At 35.8% G+C, this 12,212-nt stretch overlaps 1 protein-coding gene across 1 annotated transcript; it reads right to left on the bottom strand.

Annotated features, from left to right (window-relative positions):
* Positions 1–7,334: 7,334 nt before the first annotated feature.
* sult5a1 (sulfotransferase family 5A, member 1) lies at positions 7,335–11,939 on the bottom strand. The gene is made up of 6 exons (XM_056462938.1): positions 11,767–11,939; positions 11,406–11,614; positions 10,344–10,470; positions 10,143–10,240; positions 9,198–9,378; positions 7,335–8,872 (listed from the first exon to the last, which is right to left on the bottom strand). Exons 1-6 carry the CDS (start codon positions 11,903–11,905, stop codon positions 8,691–8,693), a joined length of 936 nt encoding a protein of 311 aa, XP_056318913.1. The 5' UTR covers positions 11,906–11,939; the 3' UTR covers positions 7,335–8,690.
* Positions 11,940–12,212: the final 273 nt, after the last annotated feature.

Raw genomic sequence — 12,212 nt, 5'->3', positions numbered from 1 at the left:
GTCATCGGCTGGTGTACAGGCTGGCCCTTCAGGATCAATGCGAGGACTCGTCTGTCACTGGGGTCTTACAGGAATCAGACCCATGTTCTCCACTCTTCCATGACCACCACATCACTGCTCAGGATAGGGCCTGGTCCAGGATTATGGAGACCTCAGGAATAATAAAAACAGACTAACATAAGCATAGATTCCATTCAAATTATGTCTTTTGGGAAGTGTTACGGGCTCCGGTTGCCCTAAATAATGCAGACTAACAATCTTTTAGAGGATTTGGATTTCAAAAGCATTTGTGTTTTATGTGTATGCTAATGCAAAGAGATGTGTCTTTAATCTAGTTAAACAGACAGAGTGTGTCTGCTTCCCAAACTGTGCTAGGAAGGCTGTTTCAGAGTTTAGGTGCCAGATTTGAGATAGATCTACCGCCTACAGTTAATTTAGATTTTCTGGGAATAATCAATTGTCCAGAATCAGTTGAGCATAGAAAAAAAATTGGGCTGGAATGCAGCCTAAGAGTTTGACATCCCTGCATCGTATTAGATATTGAATAACGAGAACCTTAGTAAACATACTGTTCCAACATCAGCTACAGTTGCCTGCAATTCATTTGGAAGGGACCAATGACTTAATTAGTAAAAGGGTTTACTCTACAGAGAGACAAGGTTGAAGGGATTAGGGCATAGGGATGAACTTTTCATCATAGGGACCAAGAGTTTCTATTTGTTGCACACGTTGAAATCCTTAATTCTAAAGTTGCCACTTTTGAGAACTTCAGTTTGGATTGATACCTCATTATGGTGGCCATGATTGTTTTCACTCTTAAGTGCACTTTGGGATTTGTATCGTTGTATCGGAATGCACCAACCCAGTCAAAAACCTGAACCAGCTAAAGCTCTGCTTGATTATTACAGGCATGTGTGATGGAGCTGGTTCTGAGCTGAAGTGGGTGTGAATTCAGGTTAGTGATCTAATTGACTAAAGCCATTTAAACTGAGAATCTATCTGGCCCACTGGATAGTGGATGCCCTCTTCCTCGCTTACCAGAGCCAGGGCGAGCCGTGTGCCCCAGGAGTTCGTGCGCACTCTACTCGGAGCATCACATCTTCTTGGACACGAGCAGGCGGTGCCTCTCTAACAGACATCAGTAGAGCTGCGGACTGGGTGACACCTATTACATTTTTAAGGTTTTACAATCTGCGAGTGGAGCTGGTTTCTTCGAGGGTATTAAGTAACCCTTGGTGATTGAGGAAACAACTCGGTTAAGGTGTCAGTAAAGTTCCCCACTTAGGTGAACCCTGCAGAGATTCCTCCGAGGCCCCCAGCACTGGCTCAGCAGAGGAGTCACATGCTGGCCCATTACGTTGTAGGTCTGCCAACTTGTCAGCCTGCGTTCTGGGTATAGGTGCCTGCTATGCACAATCCCCACTAGGCGATCCCATATGCTTATTTAGCCACGGTGCAGCCCCCCCTCACAGGCGGACCCGTGTCTTCCCTCACCACTAACCATCTTAATTTCATATGCGTTCTCCCCCTTCTCAGGGCTAATCCATATGCTCTCTTGCCACCATATCTCCAAATTTAGGTAGCAGGTGGCCTCCACAGCGTCCTCCCAATCGGGACTGTACACTTTCCCAACGTACTGTCGTATTTAATTCCTAGTTTTATCTAGATACTTTGCGGCTCCCGAAAAATATATCTAAATCCGTAAATCTTCTGTTGAAGTGGGATAAGTACGGGCCAGGGAAGACATTGGAAGACCGCACCTCTGGTGATGTAGGTGCGCTCACGATCTCTTTGCCTGGAAATCTCTCATCGGAGGTGAAGGTAAGGTTTAATCATTATTGCGTTTTGATACATTTGCCCATAGTGGAAGTTTCCACATAGCATTGAAGTTACAACCCCCAATGTTCCTTTGCCATAATGATTGCTCCTTAGCAGTGGGTTTAAGTCACTGCAGCTAAAAAAGGATGCCTCACCTTGCTCTCGCTGTGCTTATATTGCCAAATTGGTTGCAACGAGCATCAACTGCACAAGCTGATGCTGCCAACTCATTGGCATTTCATTTGCCTGATTATACACTCTTTCAGATGATTGGATTTCTGAATGAAATCCCCATAGTGGAAGTGTCCTCATAGCATTTCTGTTCCCACCCTTCGGGGAACGAGGGCTACTTTGGTAACCAGAGTTTTCTCTTTTCTCTCATTATTACTTGCTTCTCTTTTTTCTCATTATATGCATCTAGGCTTGGTCTGCTTCTTCGCCTCTAAGTCTGCTTCTCACTGTATTTATGGTTATTTGTTGGTTATCATTTTATTTTGTTGTTGTTGTTGGGTTTACTTTTAATTATGTTCAGATGAAAGATGAATGAAAGATGAAATCTAGATGAAATCTGAAAGATGAAATCTAGATGAAAGCATGCAATAACAAATGATCTCTTGCCTATAGATATCTGAGCAAATCTGACCTGACTATTCAAAAGTTTAAATGTGCTTAAACAGGTTTTATACTGGGTACTTGCCCAAAATGGATTTCCTTAATTTTCAAACTAATATACTATTGTAAAGCAGTTTAAATGAGCTTTTCTGTTGCATTGTGAAGTAAAACAGAACTTGTCCTACCAGAACTGGTCAGACTAGGTTAGATTTATGATGTGGAAATTTTGTACATGTTGTAGCAGGTGATGCATGAGGACAATGGTAAATGCTTGGGACTTTCCATTAAAAAAAAAAACAAAAAAAAAACATGAGGATAAGGATGTTAAATTTGTGTCTATCTAGTGCTTTTGTTCATCCTGGCTGTCATCAAGGCTCTAGTCTAATTGGTATTTAGTCTTTTTGGTATTTTTGGACCATGGTTAAGTGGATACACTTGAACCCTATTAATCTGAAGACTACCACCGACTGTGCTGCAACAATTGGCCTTGGGAATTGTATACCTGCAACTTAGATCTGTTTATTCATAAAGAGAAATAATTCAAATCTAAGTTATCAAATTTACCTTCACTACCTTTATTGATTTTCAAAGAAAAGGGACATTTTCTACATGGAAAGAACCTGTTTTAATATAGGTTTTTAATTTGTTACATATAAAATTGTCTGGTTTCCTATGTTATATGTACATATATGTTTGCATAAATACATGCATGCATATATATATATATATATATATATATATATATATATATATATATATATATATATATATTTGTATGTGTGTGTGGTGCATATATTCACGTGTTCACCTATATGTTCACCTATATGTTTCACCTATATATTAGTAACATTATTAAAATCCATAGCTGCTAGACAACATAAATAAAAGCCATGTAGAAATTTACAGTTTTTTATTTACTTAAGATCAATCGAATAGTTCAAGAAAAAATATATAGTACAAGAACAAAAATAAGACAAAATAACTAAACAGAAAAAAACAACAAACCATTTTGTTATACATTTCCTTCTTTCCAGCTGTAATTCTTCTCTCACTTATTTGCCATAGTTAAATTCTATAGCATGCCAACTACATGTGATACCATTTTCAAGTGTTTGCACATACATACGTTTTCTGCATTTAGTTAGTTCTAAGTTATTGCCTTGATATTAGAAAATATGAGCTAGGCATCGTGTATGACAGTTAGACAGTTAGCTCAGTGAGTTATGAGCTACTGTATATAGGATACATATCTTGTATGTACATATAGGGCTTATATGTTGATATAAAGAAGAAATACAGGAGATCTATACGGCCTGTATATGCACATATATGCACCTCCAATTTGCCTATTTGTGGCATATATACACATATATATATAGTATCATATATGTGCATATATACTGCACATAGGTTACATATATGTTCATATATCCTCATATAGCTTCTTTCCATGTGGGTTAGAAAAATAATTTTATTCCATTTCTCTCCACCCTTTGTTAGCCAATGTGAAGCCTTGGTTCTGCCAGGAATAATCTCTTCTAGAGAATGTAAAATCTGAGAAGTCACTCTAGTTTGCTTCCAACCTCTGAAGGTAATTCTACCTGCCGGCTGGTGCAACTGTCAGTATGGTACAAACAAGGGTGTAAAAAAATAGGGAACTCCAGCAACCCTTGTAATAAAAAACTATTATGAAATAAAATAAATGCCACCGCTTTTCAGCTTATATCCTTCCTCAGGTCATAAAAACACATCACATACAAACATTTTCCAATGCTTTAAATATATATCTTCATCTTAAAACATCTAATTATAGATTAGAAACAGCCTTTTAAACCTTGAATTGCCACAATAGATTGTTATGAGAACAAAATATATGCCTTCAGTGATTTCCTGAAGAACCAAAAAAAACACAACTGGAATAACTACAGCAGTCGCGATCGTTTGATCTCACATGAAGCAAAATATCGCGATGATATATGATAACGTCTGCAGGTGTTGTAGTGATGTCCCATTTCTTAGTGGTAAATTTTTAAGCACTTCACATTAACACTCTGTTTTAAGGGCCAAGGGGAAGGGGTAGGGGGACAAAAATAGAATTGGGATTGGGCCTAAGGCTGCGTTCAAAATCACCTACTACTCGAGTAGGTACTACATTTAAATTTACAACATGATCGTTAGAAAAGTATGTTCTGTACAGTATAAATATGAGTAGTATGAATGGAATTCAGATGCACCACATCCACTACATCCATTACCTACCCGCGTATGTTGCATCTCTTCACTCCCATTCATGAACTCTTCTGTAGTGCATCATGGGATAGTGTAGCGTCCATGGTATGTGCACTTCAAAATCTCGCCGGAAGTAGTTTGTCATATGGGTACTTCTCGCATAATGTTTTTCGAATACTCTCAATTCAGACACTACTCGACTCGCATACAATTTTTAGCAAGATTTTTAATATGAAAGTGTGAGATTTCAGACGCAGCCTAAGTTATGGGTTGACTTCCCATTGTTTTCACACGCTCAACTGAAATGTCAGTAAATGGCTAAAATGGTCATCAGTGCACTTGCTTAACTCTGCATTTACACAAACACGAGACCATAAATGGGGCAGCATGGTGGCTCAGTGGTTAGCACCGTTGCCTCACAGCAAGAAGGTCACTGGTTCAAGTTCTGGCTGGATCAGTTGGTATTTCCGTGTCGAAACACATGCGCTATAGGTGAATTGGGTAAGCTAAATTGTCCATAGTTTGCGAGTGTGTGTGTCAATGAGTCTGTATGGGTGTTTCCCAATACTGGGTTAAAGCTAGACAGCATCCGTTGCGTAAAACATATGCTGGAAGAGTTGGCGGTTCATTCCATGGTGGCGACCTCTGAAATAGAGACTAAGCCGAAGGAAAATGAATGAATGAATGAATTAAGGATTATTTTGGGGGAGTAAAACTAGCTCCTACACTGCTTTTGTCTTGTGCATTCTGTTCTTTTCTCAGCCTTGGTGATATGTAACTCAAGTTCACATTGCTTATATGTCTATATTCTATCTTTGTTGGAAACAAACAACAAAACAAAAACAAATCAAAAATAAAACATTCATTTTTTATCCATCAATTGTTGATTTTTGTTGAATGCTGAAATTGATGTCACTGCTGGCTGGCATACATCACTTTAGAATTCCTACTAGCTGAGCAATCGCAACCAAGAAAACAATGAGGAAAGTTTAGGTCTCAGGGGAACGGCCAAGTGGTTAGGTCGGTTAACTACCTAGTGCAAAATCCCCTATAGGAAATGTGCAACTCTTAGAGAACTGTGGGTTTGAAAACACAACAATTCTCTGTGAATTTGTCTGACAAGTCTAGCCTCTCTAAACCAAGAGACCTTCTCTCTATTCTCAACTGCGGATTTATGCATAATCTCAGTAACTTAGTACATACTGTATATTGTTGTTGTAAAATGAAGAGCTCTGGGATAGAATACATCGTCCCTATTTTAATGCTTAACATTTACACATTAAAGTCACAGTGTGACAAAAAGGCTTCACAAAAGTCCCCACTGTCTATGAAATTAAGAACAAATGTACTGTGTTTGTACAGGCCTGTATGTCTTTGCCTGTATAGATTTTCTTGAGTTCCCTTTTTAGCAGTTATTTTGCCAAAAGCTGTTGATTGGAGATGACAGCCTCTGAATGTCATGCAAATGCCATGTGTGATATGCTCTAGACGGCCACTTTGTACTTTACCTCCTTTACCATTCTATTTCTCTACATCCTTGTACAGTACTCACCCATATAAAACATTAAATGAGTGAATAAATGACTAATCTCAGATTCAGCTTCAGTGTCTTTTTACAACACATGGGGGCAGGATGCTTCAATTTCTAGGAAACATTTTTTAAAGGGCCATGAACCCCACCCACCACCCCCCCTTCAGTTCAAGTCTACCTCAGAATAAAAAAAAAATGCTTCATGATGGACGTGAATGCTGTGAGCAGATGGAGGTGTGGGCATAGCTAGCAGAGCTGGGAGAAAAGAAGGGAGAAAACAATACAAACCATGAGGAGACACATGATTTTATAGTTTACAAAGTTTAAAATGCACAAGCCTGGGCTCGACCAGCGACCTTCTTGCTGTGAGGCAATTGTGCTATTCACTGCACCACTGTGCTGGCCCCAGTGCTGTTTATTTTATATGAAATTATGAATATCTATATTTTTTTCACCATGACTATTTAGACTTGCTGGACATTTTCAATAAAAAGGACAAAAAAAAGGACAACAAAACAAATTAAAGTTTTCTGCGAAACTTAAAATTAGCATATAGTGTCACACCAGAGGACATGGTTTTGAGTGACAAAATGTTAGTTCCTATGCTTTTAGAAATGTATAGATAAAATAAAATATTGTGATTAAATGCAATGTCACATTAACAACTCATATATACAGTAAAACAAGAAACACAACTATGAATATAGGGTTAACATATTCTACAAAAATTTAATTTTGATTTGATAAGTGCAAATCTTTCCCCGCAGCTTTCCAGTTCATTTGTACAGAGCATAACACGATGTCTTTCACACGTGAGATTAGCAGACTCGAGAGTTTAAAATGTTGTTTCTTCCATTCAAATGCAAATTTCAAGTGCCATCCATCACAATTAGTGCAGCACAGGTGCAGTACTTCACCTCTAAACACTTCACTCTATTCATTACAGAGAGCGGAAATTTAAAGATCTGGCCTTTAAGATAAGTCTAATGCTCACAAGAACATCAGATGAGCTTAACTAGCTCTGCTCAACACCCCTAAGTGTAACAGTTTGCTCGCAACAGTTTTATCATCACACCATTCATTTGATAGCAGCTTTAAAATGACCACCAATATCTGAACAGCAGAGACTTTCAAGTAGGTTTATTTATATCTGCTTTCACAGTAGCGTTGCATATTAACAATATTTTCCAAGCCATAATGAACAGCAAAGAGCAACAAGAAAAAACATTATGCTTCAATTGATTATTTACTGTACAGCGAGTGAACTTTTTTTTTTACTTGTTATCTAAATTGTTCTTTTTACTGTTTTAAATGACTGCTTTATTTTTACATTTGATTTGTTGACACATTCAGTTGAAATATTTCTACATTTCTAAATAAAAATGGGCATCTGTAAACCAAAATATTTATTTATTTATTTGTGCATGCAGTCACCAAAGGATCAAAATACCTGGGTCAGTACCCTGAAAATGCAATATAATAAGGTACATTTTTGTACCTTCAGTGTCTACAATTTTGTTCCTTGGGGATACAAAATTGTACCTTAAATGGTACAAATGTGGAAGGTACAATTTTGTACCCTTTAGGGTACCACCCCATTGACAGGCCACTTGTACCCTAAAAGATTCAATTTTGTACCTTTTTTTAAGAGTGAAATCTCTGTATAGCTCTAGTAAAACAAATAATACATTTACACTTAAATTATTTACATTCCATTGTAAATTACATGATATGTGATCCTGGAGCACACGCATACAACATCTCACAAGTTAAATGGGTCAAATTACAATAGCCAAAAATACATTGTATGGGTCAAAATTATACAATTTTCTTTAATGTCAAAATCATTAGTATATTAAGTAAAGATCACATTCCATGGTGTTATTTTACTTTAAATATATACAACTCAATAAGTGTGTAACATCATTTGGACAACTGAAAGCTAATTTTTCAATATTGTTTTCTTAAACCCTTCAGATTCTAGATTTTTAAATAGCTGTACCTCAGCCAAGTATCCTATCTAAAGTATAAATCAATGAAAATGTATTTATTCAGAGTATATGCATATTTCTCTTTATAAAACACATATGACTGGACCAAGGTCACGTCAAACTTTTTGATCACAATTCTGATATAGATGTTTGTTAATCTTCAATTTAATGTTAATCTTAAATCACTATATCACGATACTTATGATATTGCATCAAACTAAATTTTCAACTTACAAGCTGTTTAAATTGTAAATACTGCTACATTTCTCTTAGAGTCTCTTTAAGGGGCTATAAATTTGCAATTTATAAGCTATTTAAGTTGTAAATACTGCTACATTTCATTTAAAGTGTCTTAAAGGGCTGAAACCTTTATTAAAAAATAAGTTAAAAGCACCAAGTAGATAAACAAAAATACATCAGCTTATTTTGCTTAGCTTATTTACATCATGGAATGAATTATTAGCGGCATTACTACACATAGCATGAAGTATGTTAATAGTGGCGAGTGCTTATGTGAGGAGAAGGATCTCTCTGGATGCAGGATTATTAATGTTTATCAGGGGCACTAGAGTCTCCCCGGGGCAATCCCGTTGAAACAGCAGTGAGGAATCTGCCATCTGTGAAAAGTAAACCTCATCGACGAGACCACTCTGCTCCTTTGTGAACATGTTCTTCCAGTCTCCCACTTTACCTGAAACAGGTAGATTTTGCTGTTCAGAAAACTATAAAAAGTGGAATTTTTGAAACATTTTTTAAGTTTACTGCGTTCCACATAATCGATTTCTGATAGGACAGCATGAAGGAATTAAGTTGACTTATCAGTTTTAACAAATTTAAGTTTATTAAACATAAAACAATTAAGTTGTCTAAAAAAAACTCAAGATTTGTGTTGTTTTAGCTCAGTTTAAATAAGAAGTTTGAACAAACAGCAAACATCACATTTTTGAATGTTTAGAGAAAGGATTACTTCCAATTCTAAACTTACATTTTTAATGAGTGTTATACTAGCAACATACCTTTTCTCATGAACTTTCCCTTGCTGTGGTCGATGATCTCTTTTGGGATGAGGGTGTAGTTGACCATGGCATTTTCCTTCATGCTATTGAAGCTACAGTGCTTCTCAGCAAGATTCAGCTCTTCTTTGTGTAATGTGCAATGCAGGAAATGACTCACTTTCTGAAGAGACCCACGGAGATCCTGATAAAATCATAAAAAGTTGCAAACTTAAGCTTGTTTCAACATTTAACAGTACACTGTAAATAAAAAAAAAATCTTTGAATCATATTAACTTTTCTTGTCATCACAATTTAAATCAGTCAAACTGACTAAAAAGATTACGTTAAACTTTCTATAGCTCAAAAAAAAAAAAAAATTGTTGAAACCTGGTTAGCTTATTAAATTAGGTACGTAACGTAACATTAAAAAAAAAAGTTGTCATGACTTTTTGTCATTGAATTTTTTACTGTTTATATGTAACCCAGGATCAACCAGTTTTATGTTGCATGTGTATATTTTTGCAATAGTCAAAAACAATAATTTTTCTTTTATGTCATTATATAATATATAATATTATATTAAGATTATATAATAGAATATTAAGTAAAAGTTATGTTGCATGAAGATATTTTGTAGATTTCCTACCATAAATATAGCTAAATAATTTTTTGATTAGTATTATTTATGGCTAAAATCTTAATTCAAACTGTTTTAAAGGTGATTTTCTCAAAAAAAAAATTGTAAACCCTTAGATTCCAGATTTAATAGTTGCTTCTTGGACAAATATTGTCATACTGTATATCCTAGCAAACCATACATCGATGGCAAGCTTACTTATTCAGATTTAAATTAACTTATTAGATGACATATAAATCTCAATTTAAAAAAATATATATTTGACTGTTAAGACCAGGGTCATATAGAGTATGTCTGTGGTCACCAATTTACTGATAAAGTAATCCTACCTGAAACATTTCCTCGTAAGTGATGTAAAAAAAGTTCTGAAAGTCTTTAGCGTGACTGGTCCAGCCATTCACATGATCGAACCAGGATCCATAATGCACTGCAAAAATAAAAATAAAAAACAATAAATGATTTTTAGAACAGACTGAAAGAAAAAACAACAACACGGTAATAACTGACTGATAATGTAAACATCAACCAACCTTCACCCTTCAGGAAATTCTTTAGAAACTCAGGGAATGTTCCTGGGTCAGGCAGAAAATTTGCCATCTTGTGGAAGTGGTAATATGAAACACACACATCTTTGACATTTCTTGCCACATATATCACCTGTGGAAAGACAAATGTTTATTACTTGCAAACATGTTACCACAGTAAATTCAACAGAAATACATTTTGGTTATCATCATAACTGAAAATTTTTTAATATGCATGCCAGGATGTATTCCTCAAAAGCATCATCAGTAAACTATTGTCAAAATTGCTCTGCTAATAATGGAATTTGTCTTTAGGAAATGCACACCAGGCCAGTATAGCGGGTTTCTGTGAACTCATACTCAAACGCTGCAGAGAGATAACCGCATCTCAGCACACCATCTTATCACATTTAAATAGTTTGAAGTGTTAAAAACACTAATGAACACAAACAGCGAGGTGCAAGTGAAGATGTTACTTATTTAGATATTGGCTGTTTATTAGTACTTAAAAAGTGCACACATGTATGATTTAATTTCACATTCTTAATCACACCCAATACCTAAACCTAACACCTTAATCAATATTAATAAGCTGCAAATTAGAAGTTTATTAAGGCTAACGGTATAGTTTAATGGTTTATTAATAGTAAAAGTGTGATCAAATGAGTTTTTAAAGACTTGATTTAAAAACAGCAAGTTATTATAAACTATATTATATGGCATATAGTATTATTAAGCACAAAGTAAAATGTACTGAAAAAAAAGTTGATTCAACTTAAAATTTTAAGGCGACTTGAAGCATAGTTTTTAAGTTGACTCATTTAAATAGAGTCAGTACTTGGTTTAAAAGTTGAGTCAAATCAAAAAGCTGTGCAGCAAGCTGCCTTACAATTTTACATTGAGTTAACTTTTTTTGTACAGTGAATCTCGAGGAATATGAATAATTTCTGACTTGGTGGTTATCATATTTACATTTTTATGTTCATGGTAGTTAAAACCATCATTAGGTATAGGTTTAATTAACAAAATAAAAGCAGTGCACAGTGAGTGTCTTGCTCATCTCCTCACCTTTGCTTTGCAGTGTTGCAGGGCTGGTGCCAGCAGATGGTAAGCCAGATGTGTAGTAATAATGCGAGGTCCAGAAGATGCTATTAGAACTTCAGGGCAGTAGTACTGCTCAAGCCATGGAGCACGAGCCCAGTTGGGCTGACTTTGGGCAATAGTCGGGTCCCCTTTACTCAAAACCAGAGTGAGGATTTCTTGCATCCATGTGGTTCCTATAAGGCAAAATGATTCAAGCAAAGAGAAAATGAATTCTTGTGTGATATCTTGCTTGGGAATAAAGATGAAAGATGAAAGAAAGATGAAATACACAAACCAAGAAAAACTGCTTTTTGAAAACAAATACAGAAATTAATTTTGTTATTACCTGATTTAGGGTAGGTGACAATCAGAGTATCTGTGTCTTCAAACTTGAAGTTAGTTGCAAAATTCAGGGATTCTTCAGTATGCATGTGCCCAGGAAACATGATGCCCTGAAAAGATTCTGTGACATCTAGTCGAGACATGTTAGCACGTGAGTCGATGTTTGAAAAAGAATTATTGAACTAGAAGGTCTGGAGTACTGACATTGCTGTCAACTAATTTATAGACAAAAAAAAAGGAAGTGACACGTCACTAAGAAAGGGAAAGTACACATGCAAATTTGCCAGAATAACTGGTTACTGAGGAAATTCAAACTCCACACTATGATAGTGGATTTGATATTTGATAAACATCTTAATTTTTTTTTTTTGCCTCAATTCCCTGAACTTGGCTTAGCTTGTTCCTGAAATGTTGGTTGCTTGGATTCCTTTTGACCTTGTCTTTTTTTTT

This window comes from Danio aesculapii, chromosome 7 (assembly GCF_903798145.1).
Source record: "Danio aesculapii chromosome 7, fDanAes4.1, whole genome shotgun sequence".
Lineage (NCBI taxonomy): Eukaryota > Metazoa > Chordata > Actinopteri > Cypriniformes > Danionidae > Danio > Danio aesculapii.
Note: the sequence above shows the minus strand (reverse complement) of the source record. Positions and strands in the feature narration are given on the sequence as shown.